This window comes from Cyanidioschyzon merolae, chromosome 18 (genome assembly GCF_000091205.1).
Source record: "Cyanidioschyzon merolae strain 10D DNA, chromosome 18, complete genome".
NCBI classification, from domain to species: Eukaryota; Rhodophyta; class Bangiophyceae; order Cyanidiales; family Cyanidiaceae; genus Cyanidioschyzon; species Cyanidioschyzon merolae.
This window is the reverse complement of record NC_010144.1, coordinates 1,034,626-1,053,859: the sequence shown is the minus strand read 5'-3', so window position 1 is coordinate 1,053,859 and position 19,234 is coordinate 1,034,626. Positions and strand designations below refer to the sequence as shown.

General features: G+C 55.2%; 5 protein-coding genes across 5 annotated transcripts, besides 4 other annotated features; 2 read left to right on the top strand and 3 right to left on the bottom strand.

Annotated features, from left to right (window-relative positions):
- Positions 1 to 1,831: part of a sequence feature (repetitive element) that runs on past the window's edge.
- A 184-nt stretch (positions 1,832 to 2,015) lies between these two features.
- Positions 2,016 to 4,565, top strand: CYME_CMR428C (similar to telomere-binding protein alpha subunit; the record flags this gene model as incomplete). Its single annotated transcript, XM_005538587.1, has 1 exon — positions 2,016 to 4,565. One exon carries the CDS (start codon positions 2,016 to 2,018, stop codon positions 4,563 to 4,565), a length of 2,550 nt encoding a protein of 849 aa, XP_005538644.1.
- Positions 2,026 to 2,634: a sequence feature (possible transcribed region).
- Positions 4,566 to 7,067: 2,502 nt separating the features above from the next.
- Positions 7,068 to 9,569, bottom strand: CYME_CMR427C (hypothetical protein; the record flags this gene model as incomplete). The annotated part of the gene is made up of 1 exon (XM_005538586.1): positions 7,068 to 9,569. The coding sequence occupies one exon, from the start codon at positions 9,567 to 9,569 to the stop codon at positions 7,068 to 7,070; it is 2,502 nt and encodes an 833-aa protein (XP_005538643.1).
- A 642-nt stretch (positions 9,570 to 10,211) lies between these two features.
- Positions 10,212 to 11,834: a sequence feature (possible transcribed region).
- CYME_CMR425C (probable rRNA methyltransferase) lies at positions 11,591 to 12,481 on the top strand (the record flags this gene model as incomplete). Its single annotated transcript, XM_005538585.1, has 1 exon — positions 11,591 to 12,481. One exon carries the CDS (start codon positions 11,591 to 11,593, stop codon positions 12,479 to 12,481), a length of 891 nt encoding a protein of 296 aa, XP_005538642.1.
- Positions 12,482 to 14,147: 1,666 nt separating this feature from the next.
- Positions 14,148 to 14,780, bottom strand: CYME_CMR424C (hypothetical protein; the record flags this gene model as incomplete). Its single annotated transcript, XM_005538584.1, has 1 exon — positions 14,148 to 14,780. One exon carries the CDS (start codon positions 14,778 to 14,780, stop codon positions 14,148 to 14,150), a length of 633 nt encoding a protein of 210 aa, XP_005538641.1.
- Positions 14,781 to 14,812: 32 nt separating this feature from the next.
- Positions 14,813 to 17,875, bottom strand: CYME_CMR423C (probable DNA helicase required for mitotic chromosome segregation CHL1; the record flags this gene model as incomplete). Its single annotated transcript, XM_005538583.1, has 1 exon — positions 14,813 to 17,875. The coding sequence occupies one exon, from the start codon at positions 17,873 to 17,875 to the stop codon at positions 14,813 to 14,815; it is 3,063 nt and encodes a 1,020-aa protein (XP_005538640.1).
- A 337-nt stretch (positions 17,876 to 18,212) lies between these two features.
- Positions 18,213 to 19,181: a sequence feature (possible transcribed region).
- Between the last annotated feature and the right edge of the window lie 53 nt (positions 19,182 to 19,234).

Below are 19,234 nucleotides of genomic sequence, written 5' to 3'. Positions count from 1 at the left end.
GCCGTGTTTGCACTCTACCCGGGCATCTCTCGCAAAGGAATATGGGCGATGATCAACGGCATCACGAACGATCGAAAGTATGAAGATGAGATCGAATTTGTCGATATGAAGACATCACGCAGGAGCACGAATGAAGCTTCTGTGATCCGTGCGGCTATACAAGAGCACCGTGCGGCACTGGGTTGGTGAATCCAACAGACAAGATATCACCGTTGAAAAAAGATAAGGAAAGATACTACCGCCTCATCCTGCGCTATTTCGTGTTTTTGGACCGAGAGCTCGCACGCAAAGCGGAGGTGAAGCTGAGTGAAGAGACAAATGAACAGTGGGAGAGACGGAAGAATTTCCTAATGGGGAAGCGCTTCAACGTGGTTCCAATGTGGAAAGTCAAGTCACATTTTGTAACTATCGACTCCGGCGTCCTTTACGGCATCATGAGGGAGATCTGTCCGGAGTTCGATGTTAGCAGGGAGGAGTTCTCCGGCGAACACCGGGAGACGTACTGGAAGAGTATCTTCGATTTCAAACGTCTAAAAGTCAGCAAAAAAAGGTATTTACTGGGTTGATCGAAACCGATGGAGTACCCTTGTGTGTACACTATCGGCGGTTGAAGGAAGGTCGGCCAGTTCCGCCCTCGGCTGCGCTCGTCGCGAAGGATGGAGAAAACAAAGAGGAGGATCCTGTGATGCAGGAGGTGGAGGATAACGAGTTTGTCGTTGACGTGGCGAAGGATGAATATGAGAAGGAGGCGGATCCTGCGACACAGGAGGTGCAAGAGAACGACTTTGTCGTTGACGTGACGAACGATGAAGATGAGAAGGAGGCAGAACCTGCGATGCAGGAGGTGGAGGATAACGACCTTGTCGTTGACGTGACGAAGGATGAAGATGGGAAGGAAGCGGATCCTCTGGTGCAGGAGGTGCAGGATAACGACTTTGTCGTTGACGCGACGAACCATGAAGAAAACAAGAAGCCCGGTTCTGAGAAGCAGAAAGTGCAAGATAACGACTTTGTCGTTGGCGCGGACACCGGAAACTCAAATATCATCACCATCGCAGCACCGAAGCGGGCGGAAGATTGTACTGACGGCAACTTACGTCAGAAAGACATGCGTCTCTTGACGTTCTCGAGAGCGAGATACTATCGAGAATCGGGAATCATGAATGCAAGGAAGAAAATCGAGACTTGGAATTCAGGGATGAAGGATCACCTGGAAGCTTTGAGCAAGGTGACTAGCCGAAGCGCGAAATTTGAAGCTTTTCGGAAATTCATGGAAGTTCGCATGGCGCATTGGGATGCGCTGTGGGAGGAGTATACGAAGCCCCGGTGGGCTCGTTTGCGAATGAATCTATACGGTGGGAAGCAGCGGGCGTTTGCCAACTTTTTCAATCAGTTGAGCGCCTTGAAGGAGGATGAAAGTCAAAGGCTCGTAGTAGCGTATGGGGCAGGGCGCTGGGCGCCCAAGAAAGGCACTACTCCAGCTCCAACGACGAGGGTGCACAAACAGTGCGCAAGGCGTTTTGTTACGATACCTGTAGATGAGTTCCGAACATCGTATATATACCACGAACTGGGTTGTACACTTCAGAGCGTGGAGATAGAAAAGTGCCAGAGGAGCCCTGAGGAAATAGCAAAGTACGGACCGCTGACGGAGGAGCAAATGGAAAGGAGGGCGAAAGTTCGAGGGCTACTCGCAATAGTGAGTACAACTCGCAACGGGAAGAAACGTATGGAGTTTGTGAACCGAGACTTTAATGCCGCTATCAATGTACGGAGATGTGCGGTCCTGGAGACGAGACCTCCAGAGCTGACAAGAGAGAACTTTATTGGACAACCTATCAAAGTCGAACTAGATGAGAAAAAGTTGGAAGCAGTAGTGGGTGGCCGGTCCAAAAAGGCGGGGAGGTGTCTGCACGTCAGTTGGAGACATCTTCTCTAAGACGGTTTTCCCGCCACTACTGTACACCGTTGGCGTCGTTCGACTTTCGAACGGCGTTGTTGGTGCGACGGAATCTATGGAACTGCGTCTCGTGCAGTTTCGGAGCCTCAAGCCCTACACCTGCAACGCTGAGCATCCATTTCGTCTACGAGGGCGAGTCCTTCGAACATTAGTTGAAAATCGTTCAGGTAGAGCGATCCTTGCTTTACTTGAGCCCTGGCCGAGTGTTCCTGCTCCACAGCAGACCGTGGTTGTGCTTGTTTGCACCGGCGACTGGACGGCCGCGGGCACCGCCCTAGCACACTGGGACGTTGTGGAGGTTCAGAACGCACAGGTCGTACCGCTGGGCGACATTTGTGAGGCCAGGGACCATGGACTGTTGGACTCGTGTCTGGAACTACACGAGTACGCGGTGGTACTGGGTCCTGACCAGCGAGAGGCCTGCTGTGCTGGTGCCGCAGACGCAACAGCCTGCAAACCCGCGCTCACCATATTCAAAGACGCCGGCAAGTGCAACGATCTATCCCAACTTGCAAACGCACGTATCATGAAGCTGTCTCCGGAGTCTATAGGGCAAACTCTGGTCGTCACAGAGCATGGTGCAGGGACGGACACCAGTGGACGCCCCGTCGCACAGCACGAAAGTTGCGAACCAGTTCCGAGGCCTGTAGTGCCCCTGGACTCAAAACATCACTACTTAACGCTTGAGCAGTTGCGACACCCCGGCCAGATGTCCGGTCGCACGTATGACGTTTACGGGGTGATCGTCGACGTCCGGGCGCCTCGCCTGGTACGTACCGGAGAACTGCTCACTGAGCTGCAGATCATCGATCCAAGCATCGTCGTAACAGACTCTGATGGGCGGCTGGTGAGCTTCGCACCTCCCCAATTCATGCTTACCTCGTTCAGTAGCCGTCTTAGCGATTGCGTTCCGTACATCGGGGTAGGAGACGTCGTCCGGGTACATCGCGCCGAGCTGCGGTGGTTTCCCCAACAGAGTCCGAGTGGTTCGAAGACGGAGACGTTGGAGCTGAAGACAAATTCGCTCTCTTCTATGTGCCTCTGGCCTGCACTTGCTCAGCATGATGAGGGAGCTGGTTTGGGACGCTCGTCGGCTTCCGCTTCCGGAGACTTGTCCGGTCTGCGAGCCGCGACCGCCACTCATCTCGAAGAAATGAATCATTTACCCGATCCGCTCATATATGCTTACCCGTCAAACACGAAATCGATCGTGATCACCAATAGTGAAAAATGTTACGCCATGGAGTTGCTACGTTGGGCGCGTGCACTCCTGTCGCAAAGCGGCTTTCTCGGCTCGAAGGCGTTCTCCGCCACCCTGCGAGACATTCTGCAAAGTTCGCTTGTGGTCGACTCAGCAAACGGCAGCGCCATGCAACGGCTACGATACGATCTGGTGGTGCTCATTCGGGACTTGGAGAAAACCCCGTACGAATTCCTGCTCAAAGTCACCGACGGAAGCATCTCCGATTTGGTGACGGTCTCCATTGCCGCAGAGTGCTGGACGCGGCTCACACATCGACTGGAGCCGCACCTTCGCGGTAACTGGTTCCGGCTTCGCGATGTACGCCTCGATCGACGCCCGGGTCTGCCTTTGCGCCTGACCATGAATGAGGGTTCATCGATTTACAAGTTCCCGCAATGGATGCCCGAGGTGCAAAGTCGCATGCAGCACTTGGGAGCAGCATTGACTGATCCCACGTGTCGGACCGATTCGCAAAGCGCATACGAAGCAGCGCCCGTTGCTCACCAGCGTGCGCTTGGCACCCGAAATACACCGGAACAAATGAGCGCTGCTGCCTATCCCATACTCAGCGCCCCGTGCACCGAACTGAATCGCGAACGCGTTGCCTACACCACCACCTCCCATACAACGACTAATATCGAGTCCGCAGAGACAGGAATTGTCAAACGGGGTCCTGTACAGCACCCCAGCTGCCTGCATTGTAGTGGTCCACCGCTGCTACAGACAAGTTCAACGATGAGCATACCCTGGCAAGCGCTACGCCCTCAGTCGCTTGCGCATATGTTGGATGACATGCGTGCACTGCGCTCGATGCGTGCAGCGGGTAATGCGTGCGCGCGCGCCGACACTCCAATGCATCGGCTCTACCGCGTGTACGCCTGCGTCTGCGACGTGCACTGGATCGTTGACGCTGACTCGCGGCACATGCTGCAGCTGCTTTTGACAGATCTGCCATTCCAGTGCCCGAGTGGATCGAAAGAAGCGGTGGAAAATCAGCCGTTTCTAAATGACGACCTGCGTTTCGAAAATCGGAAAATAATCGCTTCTGCGCCGACGGTGATTTCGGCTTGGGTACTTGACGAGGATCTGACAACGCTCTGCACTGGGACGAACATGAGCTGGTCAACGGCTGAACCAGAGCGAGTGGAGGCGTTCTCCCAGTCGCTTCGATATGTGCTCACCATGCCTTTTGTGTGGATCGATGTGCTGCTGGTTGCATCCTGGGGTGATGATCTGCGAGCGGAGCGGCCTGCCAGCGATATCATCAAAGAGCAGTCGGGGCTACAGCCCTGGGTTGTTTTGATAGAGCCGGTGTTGCGTGTACCGCTCTGGGACGAGACAGATAACCAAGCATCCGTTTGACTCGGATCGCCGCGTTCACGCCGACTCGTATGTGAATGGGTGTGACGGGCCGCATCGATGTAAAACGCGAATTTTTACCCATACGCTAGCTTGAAATGGAACCAGGGCGCTTGTTCACTTCGGGGACGGATTCTCAGACTCGAATCCAAGTCTGGGTCCAGCGTACGGCGCTTGAGAAGCGAGCCGAAGCACGCTTCCCCGTCGCGATGGCGAAATCGCTGTATCCCAGAGCCTGGGTGTCGGTTGACAGGTGTCCGGTATATGATCGGAAAATGCAACATTGAAATCGTTTATCAATGAACAGGAAAAGCATTTCCGTTGATTGCACGTCTGGTGTTCCGACCTTGCCCGATCCCTGAACCACACCATACCAATGCGTTGATCCAGTCGAGCATGGACTACGCGTTCTACCCTGACTGCATGTATTTTTTCATCCAGAGTCTTCAGCGGTTCAGCGAAATACCCGTGCTGAATACGAAACGACTCCTTTGAAAGGTCGCTCTACACAAATCCGCTGGACGCTCCGGATACGCGAGACATTGTCGAATGTTGACGGTGACGCTCAAGTCTCGATGCAGAGACTGCCTGCCCGCAGGGTTACCGGTGGAATCCGACCCAGGCGACGCCGCTCATCTCCGGTTGCCTCGCCATTTGGCATTCGCTCAGCGTACCGCACACTATCCCGTGCATCCGTCTCTGTTCTACGCGCTTCTCCGTTGGCAGTTTCAGCAAGCACCCGTGCTCGTGATGCCTCTATGCCGTCCTGAAGGTGTCCTCGGAAATCGCGCAGAATCGTTTCCTGGACTCATTGTACGCAATCGCCAAAAAGCGGGCGTGTAGCCCATGCTCGCTGCCATACGTCGAGCGCGATGGGCGGCCACAAAATAAGGCGACTTGGCGGTCATTCCATTTGCCACCTCATTCAATAGCTCGGTGTGTACACGCTCATTGCTTTCGTGTAAATGAAATCGTTCGCGGGCCTAGTGCAGTCTCATGCAGCCTAGTCACAGATCGTCCGCATGAGCCACTTGGACGCTTGTAAACTCCACGAAGCGTAGAATCGGTTCCTTGAGTCCCGGTTTTCTGGTCCATTAGGGAGAGACTTCGACGACGCCCACAGGGTGCGCTTCATGAGACGCTGGACATCGACACCCATACGCTCCGGGAGCTTATGTCGATGCCCTTTGGCACATGCGCTCTAGGTGTCCCGATGACCGATATGGCATAGCGATGCGTCGAGGTATGCTGCGAAGCGTGTGTGCAAAACCTGGGACCCACGATCAGGCCGTGTTGCAGCTCCTGTCCTGTAAAGCACTAGTCCCATCGAGTTTTGACCCAGGGCTTCCCGATGAATGACGACAGCTGGGAACCCTGTGTCCGCAACTCCTACAGGCAGTTGTTTAACGAGGTTCTTCAAGGCGAGAAAAGCCAGACGTGTCTCGTTCAAATTTGGAGCAACATGATCCGTGATAACGCCCTGTGCCTCACTTTTTAAAAGGGTCTATCCTTTGATATGTTCCCATGAAGAATGCCATGGCAGCGGTCTTAGACTGATCCATCCGCCCCGACAGTTTTTCCTTCATGCCTCTCGGGGGTTTCTTTTCGAGAAGATCCGTCTGCTAATCGTCGCCTTCGGGATTCTTCGCCTTCTCCTTGGCTTTGGAACCGAAACCCGCCTTTTCTTTCTATGTACCTGGTATGCCATAGGTTCATTTTCGTTACTACCGTCACGAGCACGCCTATGGACTAGCGCGCGGATTTTACGCTCCAGCCTACGTATGAGCAGAGATGCTACACAGCAGTCCAGGACTGGTGAGCGCAGAGAACGACTTGTCGAAAAGCGGCATTGCTGTGCTTACACGCATCATAGCCATCTGATCTCCAGTGATGCATGAGCGACGGTAACGACGATAAAAGTGCAGGTGCTGGGTTCGGCTTCGGCCCGTGCCAACAACCGACACACAGCGTATGCTCTGGTGCAGGGCTACCAATCAGGCCATCGCACTCCGTTTACAAGCCCACCGGCAGGTACAACGTGTTTCCAGAACCGTACCATTTTCAATCCTAGAAACACTGAGTGCTACGCCCTACGCTTCTCGGGGCGTTGCAGCTCGCATACAAGCAGAACGCACCGTTACCGTGCACCGAAAAAGCGCCGAGAACTGTGTCCGGAAACACGTTATCGTTGACCAACTCCGTGCCTGTGCAGAGTTTACACGCGATCAACCTGCACCAAAATTGCAGACGCTTTGACGCTCGAGCGCTTTCTGGACAAGCCTTGAGCCGCAGCCACCGCTACGCGAATGTCAGACGCAGCAACACATGCTTCTTGTCGCCTCAGTATCAGTCGTGTGTCGTTCACTGGGGGCATCGGGACACCTGCAGGCGACTAGGCATCGCAAATCTGGTCGTTCGGAAACATGTGACACACATGAATATGGTCGCACTTTTAACGAGCTGATGCCGAGTCTGTGTTGAGCAAACGCAATCGTTCCGGTCTCGCTAAGGTGACACCACGTCGGTAGCGCTCGTCTCCAGCGAACGCAATCTTTGCAGCAAACGCAGCAGGGCTTCATGGAGACCGGCTTCGGGATCCGTCGACGAGCCCGCAGCCGCATCCACTATTTCCATCAGCTGCACGAACTTGTCCAGAATATTAGTCAAAACAGGTAAAGAGAGCTCAGGTATCTCACGACTTGCGAACGCCGTCAAGTTGCTATCTTGGACCACGGCGCAGGCCACTGCGAGCGCACTGTATGCAGCAGTTATCGCGCTTTCAGGTAACGTTGCCGCCTCAGGCAATGAAGCCTCCGCTGGTGCGCCGGCGTGCTCCAGCCCGGTACCAGATGCAGCCACCAGCAGCCACAGATACGTAAGAACGGGTACTCGAGCCCCGTGGAGCGTTTCGAGCCCTGGTCTAGACTGCGACTGACCAAACAGCATATGACGAGCCTCGGAACTCTGCTCTACAAGGTTCACCAACAGCGCAAGAGATAGAATGCGCAAGTCATAGGGCAAGCCCAGCGCCTGCACACTGCTAGCCGGTGATTCGACCCTACTGATCATGGAACAGAGGTCGAGGCCCCAGAGCGTGCGCAGCGTATCACAGATGCCAGCGCGACACAGATCGCTGGAGGCCCCGGGCTCCGCATGACTCCAGTCGATGAGCATACGGAGCGTGCTCGCAAGCATGTCCACGGCGATCGGCGAGGGCGATGCTGTTCGCGATCTCCCGCCAACTGCAGTGACACGTGTAGCCGCTGCACTGGAGGTCATGCAGTGCACGGCGACACGTGTCACTTGCATGCATGCAGGCAGCAGCGCACGCAGGATGCGTGATCGCTGACGAGATCTCAATGCCGCTGACGGGTGCTTGTCCAGGTACCTGGCGAGCCAGTGCATATAGGCATGTGCGAGTGGCATTGCGACGCCAAACAAGACGGCGGACTGGGTGGCGAGTGCATTCGCGGCGATTCGCTGGGCGCTCCGGGAGATCCGTGGACCGCTTTTCAATAGGCGTGTGCGATGTTTTTCCAAGGAGTACCACAGCTCGCTCAGGAAGTGGCTGTGGTGCATCATCTGTTTGCTGATGCATGTGTCATACTCCGGAGATAAGAGCTGCGCTCCCGGCGGTGTCGTTGGTGCCCCTGCTTCTGTGATGCGGGCATTCGCTTGCGGGCATGGGCGTGCTCCGCTGACGAGCTCGGATAGAGCGAACCCGTTGTCGTCGTGGTTGTCGTCCGTGAGATTCAAGTCAACGTGCAGGAGTAAGAGTCGAAGCAGCATGCATCGACACTTGGGGTGGTCGAACGGAAGGCTTCGCGTCAGGCGCTCGAGCATCGCAGTCGCTAAAATCGGATACATGTCGCGCACGAGTTGCTTGTACATGACAGCGAGGAGCTCGACTGCCTCACGGAACAGATTAGCGAATGCCAGTCGCTGAGGACGCGCTGAACTGAACGCATCATTAGAACAAGCATCCACGAGTGGAGCGCTGCTCCTCATTGGCAGGAAGCGCGGTTCATCGCATGCCGCATCGCAAGGCTGCAACAAGCCGTCCAGTTTGGCTGGTGCTTGTCGAGGGAGCGTTGCGGACTCGGGCGCTTCTGGTATATCCTGTTCATGCGGCTCGGACACGCGCTTCTCCAAAGGCGTGCATGTCGCGTGTGCTCCAGTTACCGCCGCATCCGCGCGTTCCGCGTCGACTATGCTGCCGGTAAGTACATCTCTATCTGCTACAAGCTTCCTGGTCAGAAACTGGGGCATACTCGTCTCGCCATGGTGTCCCAGCCTCGCGAGCAGCGCTCCAGTTCGCCCGCGGCGTCGCAAGCTCGACTCCCCGTGATCCCTCGCGGTGCCAAGGTCCAGTCTCCTAAACCGAGGATCATGTTGAGGCTCATCTGCTGAGTCAAGACTGCTGATGCGCGCTGCCAGCAGTGTCTCTCGGCCATACGTTGCACGGGTTTGCTTGTCCGCAAGGGGGCGACGCTCGACCACATGATGATCCTCACAAGGCTTACTTGACACCGGACTCCCCACACGTGCACTGCCGTAGACTAAACAACTGGTGTCGGGAAGACTTCGTGCTTCAATATCCACACCAGAATCCCCGGCACTGCCGATCTCCTGAAACCATAAGCTATGAATCTTTCGCGTCACGGACCTGAACATCGCATGGAATGGCTGGTCAAGCATCAGACCCTCGGTTCGAACCAGGAGCCCCACTGCTATGAACAGGATGCAGACAAGCGAGTCGTCAACAGGAGATGCATCCCATGCATTCCGCGTACTGTTCGAGGATGCTTCGGCACTGGTATTGTGTCGATAGATATCGAAGATGCTTCGTAGCGTCTCCTGAACAAGCTCAGTTTTGGGATCAGCACTCTTGCTATGCGTTCCGCGCTCTCGTGACGCCAGAGTTTGTAAAAGAGCAATCTTCAGCGCACGACAGTTTTCTCTGCACGACGCAAGCAATTCAGCACCAACATCCTGCTCCGTAGCCATGGGGGAAGACGAGAAGGTGAACCTCTTCCAGACTGCTTGGCTGCAGTCCAATGAGAAAGAGGTTCCTCGATCCCGATGCGTTCCCCGTCCTCCTGCACAAACGAATACCTGCACCGTAAATCGAAGCGAGATCACGTACGGGTTTCACCCAAAGGCCTCAGCAAGTCTCCGTTGGCGGTACACGGGGCACTACAGCGAGTACGGGCACCGGTTGACGCCAGTGAGCGACACCTGCGTTTTTCGTCACCAAGGCGCTCAGCGAAACAACACTGTGCAGACGCGCTCCCGCAACAGGGCGCCAGTGAACCGAATCTCTCCCACGGCGACTATCGAAACCAGCTGTCCTTAGAGCACAGCCCCGGTAGCAGCAGCGGCAGCGGCAGCGCTAAAAACCGCCTTGTCCATGGCATGCTCGCACGTTCGCGCGAACAGCTGGCACATCGGGGACGGCTGCTTGAGCGCGGGCATGTTCGTGCCGCCAGTCCTTGACTAGAGAACGGCTCGCTCTGTTGCCTGCGAGCGGGTTGTGTACCAGGAAAATCGCCTGAGGCTCGTATGCTAACAAAATTCATTGAAGAGGAGTAGTGGTCGCTTCTTTTGCCGCTGAAAGATATGGTGTGCGCTCGGGTAATTCTGGGTCAATGCATAGACTTTATATGGCGCAGAAAAACGCGATGAGGCGAACGTGCGGGTGGTTGCGCTCCAGAGGCATCGCAGCCGGCGGTGCTCAGCATGTCGAGCGTCTCCCAGTGTGCTGGTGTGACCGGGATGAGCCGTCGCTGTTTCCATGGTCGTTTCGGTTCACAGCATATGGATATAACGATTTCGGGATCATCGTTTTGTAAAGCGCACGCTTGAGACAAGCCACGTTTCATGACGAGCGACTCCGGCGAAAGACAAACCGCGAAGCGGGTACATGCAGGTATCGGCGGTACTGGGTGTGCATGATACTTGCATGCGCTTGTGTGCGAGCACCGAATACACCTTGGCAGCAGCGCGGGTGCTGACCACCACTGACCTTCACGTAGGTGTAATCGGAAATCAAATCGGTGATCATCAACATCGGCATCTCTCAGAGCGTATTCGGAGCTTTGCATAAAATCCTCGATCATTTTGTACTTGGTAAAGAAGCAGCGACGACAACCAGCACTGCCCGGGTGGTGGCAGCACATGCAGCAGGCATCAATGTCGACGAGGAGCACTCGCCAGCGCGTCGGTGCCCAATGCGGTGGCAACGAATCGATAGGCAATCGCCCATAAAGGCTTCAGAGGCTTTGCTGGTCACCAATGCAAACCAAACCTTCGCAAACCTTCCGAGTGGCGCTCGACATGCGCTCCGCATACGAACCTCTACACTCACCGCCGAGTCAAGTGGAGCGGCCTCACAGGCGTCCTGTGTGGACTCACCCTAGCACGAGTTTGGCTCCTGGCGTCTCGGTCGACAACAGAGCGAGTGCTGGATTCTAGACATTGCGTCCGGAACGTCGCAGTGTGCTCAGGTGGCATCGTGACCAGCATGGGATCCGTTTCGGATCCGAAAACGAGCAAACTTCGCTGCAGCCGTTGACGAGCTGCAGGTACACCAGATTGCGGCATAAGTCCAAGTCTCTGGAGGCAGTCCAGCAGACGAGCAACGCTCAGCTACCTCGACTGCGCCATATCGCTTATGTCCGCAGCACCGCATGCCTTTGCTTCCGCATATAAGACTCGGACGATAGTCGAGCAAGCAGGACGCATGCACAAGACAAGCATGGCGGTACGGAAGGCTAGTGTGTAAGTTGCCGTCACGCAAACGATGCGTGGGCAGCAGCGCAAACACCGCCAGTGGTAGGGAATAGCCTTTTTCTCGTTGTTGCGCTCGTATCGAAGCTATAGGCACGATTGTGGACGCTCATGGCAGACTCGGCGCACTGCGGAACGCACGAAATGACCACTACCTGCGACGGGGAATATGGGTCTCAGAAGTTGGAGGAAAGGCGTGGATACATGCACGCTCTCCCATTGCTGGTATCAAGTCAGCAATGATGACGATTCCCTGTTCGAGGAAACGTGCTCTCAAAGAACCACAAAGAAATGCACTCGCCGCAGGGCGAACACCCCAGTATTCCTCATATTGCGCGCTCTGTATGGACACAGGAACCTGGTACCGACGCCAGGCGCTTATGCGCGCACTCGAGTTCGTTTTTGTTACCGAGTGGTCACCAGAACTGCCCTGTTTCGCAGGCGTCAGTAGAGCATCTCGACAGTGCATCTCGAGAAGCAAGTGCGTACGCGCGAGCTATGGCCCAGGCGTTGTGAGCGCGCCACTGCGTCACACGGGCACAGGCGAGCCCCTACTGAACGTTGTTTTCTACGCACCCTCTATTCACTGGAATACCGGGAATACCGCCAGAACTACAGTAGGTTTTCAAGCACGGCTTCATATCATTGAACCGCTGGGTTTTTCTCTGAGTGATCGCCACCTGAAACGGGCTGGCCTTGACTATTGGCCTTTCGTTGATCTGCGTGTATGGTCGAGTTGGCAGGCCTTTCGCGACGAGGGTTTGCCCCAGTTGGGTAACGTTTTTTACTTCACCAAGTTCGCACAGAGCTCGTTGCTGGACGCGGACCTTGTCTCATCAAAGAAAGGAAGTGAGGTTCTTGCAACGAAGATCACGCTAATATTTGGGAACGAGCTAGATGGTTTCGAACGCATTCCGCCCGAGGATATTCCTCGGGAGCGGACGATTGCGATTCCAATGGTGTGTCCCGGTGATGCCGGTATCAGATCGTACAATCTATCGACCAGCGCCGCCATTGCCCTCTGGGAAGCCTACCGGCAAGTGCAGGTCGCGCTGCGAAGCGACGGTGGCCCCGCCACAGTGAACCGATGCGCTGTTGAGTCGCCACGAGCGACTGTCAGGCCCCAGTGAATGGCACATGGAGCTGAGCAGCTTCTTCCGAAGCCCTGCTGGATTTTGTAGAGCCCATGAGGATGCTCTGGTCGTCCGTGAACCTTGGGACGACGTCGACCATGACGACAATGTCGCCCGGCACATGCGCCACGAAGACGCCCTTGACTGCAACCTCGCCGGTAACCGCGATGCAGGTCGTTAGAGCGCATCGTCTCCGATATCGGGTTCAGCAGGATCAGCACCGCGTAGCTGCCGAACGAAGCAACGGAAGCAGGGTGGATGAACTGAATTGTTCGGATGCGATAGAGCATCACTAGTTCCGTGATTCGGCACTCTTCTGCCCAGACAATGCCTTTACATTTCAAGAGCTATTTCTTCGACGTGGCTACCTGATTCATCTGCATCTGTGATCGCTTCCAGCATGACCCAAACGATCGAAGATACATTCCATGAAATGTGCGGCGTGCAATATCTGTGGCCCGGCACGGCAGCCGGTTGCACGGACAAGGCCGGCACTCGTCATCTAGCTTCCGGATACCTCTCCTGTGCTACGTGCGCATCGAGCAGACACTACACGTCAACGAACCGAACCGACACGAAACGCCCTAGTTACGCTGAAACGCCCGACCAATCTTGTTCAGCGGGAAGCGACGTGGTGCCTCCGACGTGCTCAGCCAGCCTCCATGAAATGCCTGTCACCGAGACAAGTGCACCGGATCCGGTTGCGCAAGAAACGACCCCGATGCCTTGCTAATGCACGACATACAACGCGACTTTCAAAGTCCGGGAGAGCGCACGTCCAGAGTCGATGTGGAAACGTCCATCAGATTCCGGGTACCAGCGGTATCGCGAGACGCGAGCGCACAGACGCTCTTCACCAGCGACGCTACACCAGGCTGACAACGCGCTATGTTTGCCAGCAGGTTTGCAGATAGGTTCCAATCCTTGTCATACCTGCTTCGCCACTATCGGATGTTACCAGAGGCACGCTCAGTCGTGCAGGATGCGCGTTATTCTCCTTTCCCTTGTCGTGAACAGAGACACAGCAAGATGCGTGTTTCCACGATGGCATTGCAAGGAAACAAACGGCATAAGGACATCGTGTGCCGCAATGCCACCACGATGCCATGTAACTTGTGGCGACATACGAGGATCACACACATACCCTCGAGAACCTGACCGGGAAACACCGATGCCCTCAATCGATAGCTGGTGTGTCGATGTTCACCGCAACGCTTCCGGTAGCGTACGCGGCACCACGTGGATCCCTGTCGAGTAGCGTGCGCGTTACACGTTGCAGGTAAGCGTGCGTACGCCTTGGACTCCTCCGGACTGCCCTCGTCTCGTCGGTCACCAGCACATGCGCATAAGCCTTCCGTTACGTCGCCCAGTATCCACGTCACTGCATGCTGGAGCGTCAGTTGGGGCTTCGTCAAGGCTGCTGCTACTACTACTACTACTACCTCTAAAGTAGGCTACGCATGCGCGATTCCACCGAGCAGCAGTACATTGCACCCTGCCCCTGGACCCTTGCCCAGTTTCCCCGATGCATTGACTCTAAGCGACCCGAATGCAACCGCCCTTGCGAGTAGGTCCTTGATACGACACCGCGCGGTTCGTTTTGATCGCTCCTTCTCGCATAACGCAAGCGGTACGCAGTACCACCACGAGCACAGATGCCTGCTCATGCAGCCTTGGCATGACCTGCCGCCAGCGACACATTCGCACTCGATGTCTCTGGCTCTCTGGGGGATTCCGTGCCGCTCCCTGCACGCGCCTTGGAAGACGCTCGACAGGGCGCCATCGGCAGGTGGCACGACTCGCAGAAGAACAAGACGTAGAGGACCTCGACGACGACCACAACAGCACTGTTCAGGTAAAGTATATCTCTACTGAGGTGCGTCATAAACTTCCCTACAACGTCAAAGTCTCCAAATACCCAAAGCAACCCAATGCGAGATAGAGAGACGGTGAGCGGGGTATACTCGGGTGCATTCAGGTTGAAGATGAACGCCACAAAGTACGGTAACGCTAACAACAATACCACGTACTCTAAATAGTAGAACCAGAAAGTCCTCGTTTTCGCTGAAGCAACCAAGCAAGGCCAAAAGTGTTTCCGCATGTACGGGAGAGGTGCGACGAGGTTCCGCAGAAACGGAAACGGGTTGTGGAGCGTGGACAAGCCCGCAGTTGCCGCAAAACTTGGTCCGCCCGCAGGTGTTACCAACATGAGCGCGACATTCACCGCCTCAAACCCAGCGATAAAGAACATGAGATACTTCCTCAACCAAAGAAAGACTTTACGACCGACCGACATGAGGTGAGCGAGTGAACGAGCAAACCAGCGCACTAGCACTTGTTGCGGAAGAACGACGCCAGCTGCTGTATTGCGTCGCCGAAAGTTCGCGGCTCGAGAACGCGACCGCGCAACCAACGCGGTAACTTGAACCGCAGTCGCTCCTGCGCTGCATACCGCTGGTCAACGAAGACAACAGCAGCATAGTCACGGGCGTGTCGAATAGCTCGACCTACGGACTGGTTGACGGCGATCATGCAGGCGTTTTCGAGGTACTCGCGGCTTAGGTCGGAACTCGGGTAGCGTTCCTGGAGAAAGTGCAGGACGAGGCGCGTCTCGGTTTGGCGTGCGTTTGGGAACGGCAAGCCGACGACTACCACGCAACGCCCGAGATCGTCGGCAAAGTTGATGCCTTCGGATAACTTGCCACCAATGACTGCACTGAGCAGGGCGCCGTCTCGTTCTTGGGGAGACGCAAGTTCCGCTCGCTCAGTGGCGGCGGGTAGCGCGGTAACTGCGCTACGATAGTCGTTGAAGAGCTTGTCCACGTCACAGCCGCGTTGTTCGCGGAAGACCTCCTTGCGTCGGGCGATCCGCTCGCTTATATTCGTTTCAGCGAAGCGCGTCCATACCAGACGCTCCAGAGCATAGGACGGAAAGAAAACTACGAGTCCTTTGGGAACGAGAGCGCAGAGGTTCACAATACAATGACCAAGCTCATCTATCTGCGCCATGCATTGCCGCTGGGAGAAGGAAAACTCCAGCGGCAGTCCGGTAGGTCCTTTGCCTAGGATCAGGGCGAGCACATTCTCCTGTGGTACAACATGCTGAAACGCGCTAAAGTATACTTGCTTGCAGGTTTCCTCGTCGAAGAGTCTTGGCAAAAGCGCTTCGCGTGGCTCGAGCGTGCCACCAGCGAGAATCGTTGCCCGAGCTGTGCGATAGATCGGGGAAAAGTAGGGTATCGGATCCAGCAGAACGTATCGTATGTGGCGATTCGGAGCCGTTAGGACCTTGCCACAAGCGCGTGGCTCACAAAGCGCTGCCAAAAAGGAGGCCAGTTCATAAAAGCCCGTTCCATACAAAGTCGGAGATTCGTTCGAGTGAACCGACGCCACCTCGCTCAGCACTGAGTGCGCGGACGATTCTATCGAGCGCTCCGTTCGCCGCCGCGACTCGTGAAGGCTCTGTAACATATGCATGCATTTCGTGCTGAATAAATAACGAATTAACTGGGAAAAATTCATTTGCTCAATTTTCATTTGAAAGCAAAAATCGCTCGGCGTCTGGCAAAACTCGGACAAGATGACGTCATCCTGGAGGTCTCTTCCAGGCTCTGGTATTTCACTACGGACTACAGGTGAGTGCTCGTCGCTCGCCTTGTCCAGTGGGCGCGTTCGCGTCGGGTCAGACGGCCTCCGAGACAGGTCCTCCGGCTGCATGCCCTGCCGCAGCGCCGCAAGCAGCCGTCGCAGCTGCTCGAGATGGAAACTCCGATCCGGGTCCGGCTTCCATGTCTTCTGCTTTTCGATAAACTCACTCACGGTGGCTTCCATTGCGGTAACTTCAGCTATGGAAAGCTTCGTTGTATGCATTTCATTCAGTGCATCCACCAAGTTATGCGCCTCATCTAAAATCACAATCGTGCGCTGGTCTACGGGCACATTCGCCGACTGGCGCGTTGTCTCGTGCAGCAGCGTCTGATACGGCATGACGATGAGCTCCGCACACGCAAGCGACGCTCGTGCTGCATAGTACGGGCATGCCTGGTGTTGCTGCCCTAGCGCCAGCAGATCTTCGAGGTCGCAAACCTGCTGGTGCATGACATTCGCGAGATTGCGAATACGCTCCTTCTGATAAAACGGGCATTGTGATTGCTGCTCAGCGGCTGCCGTCTTGACTTGGTTGTTCCTCAGCTCGTGACAGCGTTCATTCACGGCTGCTGCTGAGCGCAGCATCCGCACCTTCGGATGGATGCACATCATTTTTCGGGATGCGAGTACGGTTGTCGTCAATGTCGGATCCTGCTTCGCATACTCGGTCCGTCGAACTTCACTGATAAACTGCGAAAGTTGCGAGTGCGTACGTGAAGCGTAAAGGATACGGTACGGCGGCGGCATCCGGCCGGGGTGCATTCCTTGACGCGGCATGTCGGGGGCAAACGCACTGTCGTCATCTCCGAAAAGCACCAAACCAGACGAGGCAGCACTGGCTCGTCCTAGCGATCCACTGGTGTTCGTATCGAGTGAGTGCACTGGTGAATAAATTACGGGGTCTTCGGTTCGCGTTCCCTGCGAATAACGCCCTATGCTGAACTGCATCACGCGCGTAGGCTCGCTTCGCGTTCCGCTGTTCACGAAAGAATTGTACTTCATCGGCGAGTTTGAACCTGAGCTGCTGGCGATCTCGTAGTCCCGTAACCAGTCTGGTTCACTTTGGGAACTAGGTTCCTCGTGCACGTCGTTGGTACGGTCCATTCGATGCCTGTCTTGTCGTATCCAGGTAAGCGCTGCACATAGAAGGGAGAGCGTTTTGCCTGTGCCTGTTGGCGACTCGAACACGCCGATTCCACCACGGTCGATGGTCTCATATACCGCTCGCATGAGCTCAAGCTGAGTCCCGTATGGCTGCGGATATGGGAAGCCAAAGTCAGCACCGCTCAGAGCGTTTGCACTCGACACTGGCGGCGTGGTACAGTGCAGTGCAAGCGTTTGCCCAGAGCTTCTTGGTCGCTTCGCCTGAAGGCTCTGTGACACTGCTGTTTCGGTGGCATCGTCTGTGAGCGCCCTCGGAGATTTGGTGTGCGCATCTATTGGCTTCATGAGCGCAGTGCATTTCAGTTGTGTATGGTGCTTCGAGAAAAGACTGTCGAAGCCTGCGCTCCAGTGCGAGCTCAGATGAAGGCGCCGCTTTGCACCAGTTACCCGTTCAATATGCTTCTGGAGAAACAGAAGCTTCACCAAGTAAACGCAGCACACACACCTCAAGGGGATTTCGAAGCTCACGTGCCTTGTCCTGAGCTGAAAGCACAGCCTTGCAGCTGCTACAAGGTCTCGCAGGATACCAGGACAAACAGGAGGCCGTCCTGGATCGTGCACCGACTGGGAACGTGGCATCGCGCATGGCGCTCTGCAGGCGCGTGGACGCTAACAGGGGCCACGCGGCTACACTAGCGTCTGGTTCCCGTGGAACACTGAACTGGTCGCTCTGTTCCTGTGTGTCGATTGTTAGGGGCTTTCTCTTACAGTGACAGCCTCGACAATACATGTGCAGCGATAAGGCATTGCCGAGTCATATGTATTTTGATGTGTTTCGTCGCATTTTTGGAAGGGCTCATTTGGCGCTTTGCCGCTGGCATGTATACCAGAACTAGAATCAAGCTAAATCGCAATACACTCGAAATAGGGTTTTATGAATAACCGATATCATTATCTAAATCATAGGTATAAGCATCCATTCGTTTCGTTTCCTTAGGTGAAGCATTGCTCGAATCACGCAAACTCATCAAGTTTTCGTTCTTTCGGTTACCGGGCAAGTTGGGGGTGCAGCAAGTCGCTCCGCTGGACTGACGACGACGAAGAATAGAGCTCGTGCTTGAAGGATTTCCTCACAAGCTCATTCCTAAAGTTCATTGAATTTCTCCCACCGATAAAACAATTCAGGCCGAGAGGCAAAGCAACATATCTGTCTGGTCGTCGACGAAACAGTACTCCACAGCAGCATCATATCTCTCACACGTCATGCTCTTTGGGTGCTCCTGTCTCTTCCGTTTGCATAGAAAAGTGTATTGGGCTCGGTTGTGGGTCATCACAGCAGTCGCTCCCAGTGCAGACTGAGTCACCGTTTCCCCCGAAGAAAGCGAAAGAAAAATCGAAATTTCTCGACTTGCTCTTGATGCGTGGTTCTATTTCCCGCGCTTCCTTCATCATGGACAACATCATGTTACACAAGTACTTTATCGAATGGAAGAGCGTCCGCTCCTGTGTGCAGCGGACAGCGTGTTTGCCGACGGGATCTCCCGGAAGAAGCCCGTAATCGTACGATACAGCCCCGGTGTGCATAAACGCGGGACGGTATCGAGGAGCGCTCGCTGTGCCTGTCAAGTGCCCTTACCGAGCGGTGAATCAAGCGTTCAAGCGGCACAGGACAATGATCGAGCGAGGTATGTGACGTGCACATATGGCAACACCCAAAGAAACACTAGTGTTACTGCGTCCAAGAGCGCCTCGAAGCAGTCCACGAAGCAGATGAAAACGGGAAGCGAAGCGTCGAACGCTTTTTCCGTCTCTTCATGAAATGCTTCAACAACAGCCGCCAAAACTACCACATCTAACCACTATTACTTTTGGATATGCCGCTCTTGGACCAGCTGCACGAGAATACCTGTATGTAGAGGTTACGTTTGCAGCTGCGCACCGCCATGAAACTCGGGTTCGATTCATAGTCTCGGAGCGCGCGAGAATGCGTGGCGACCA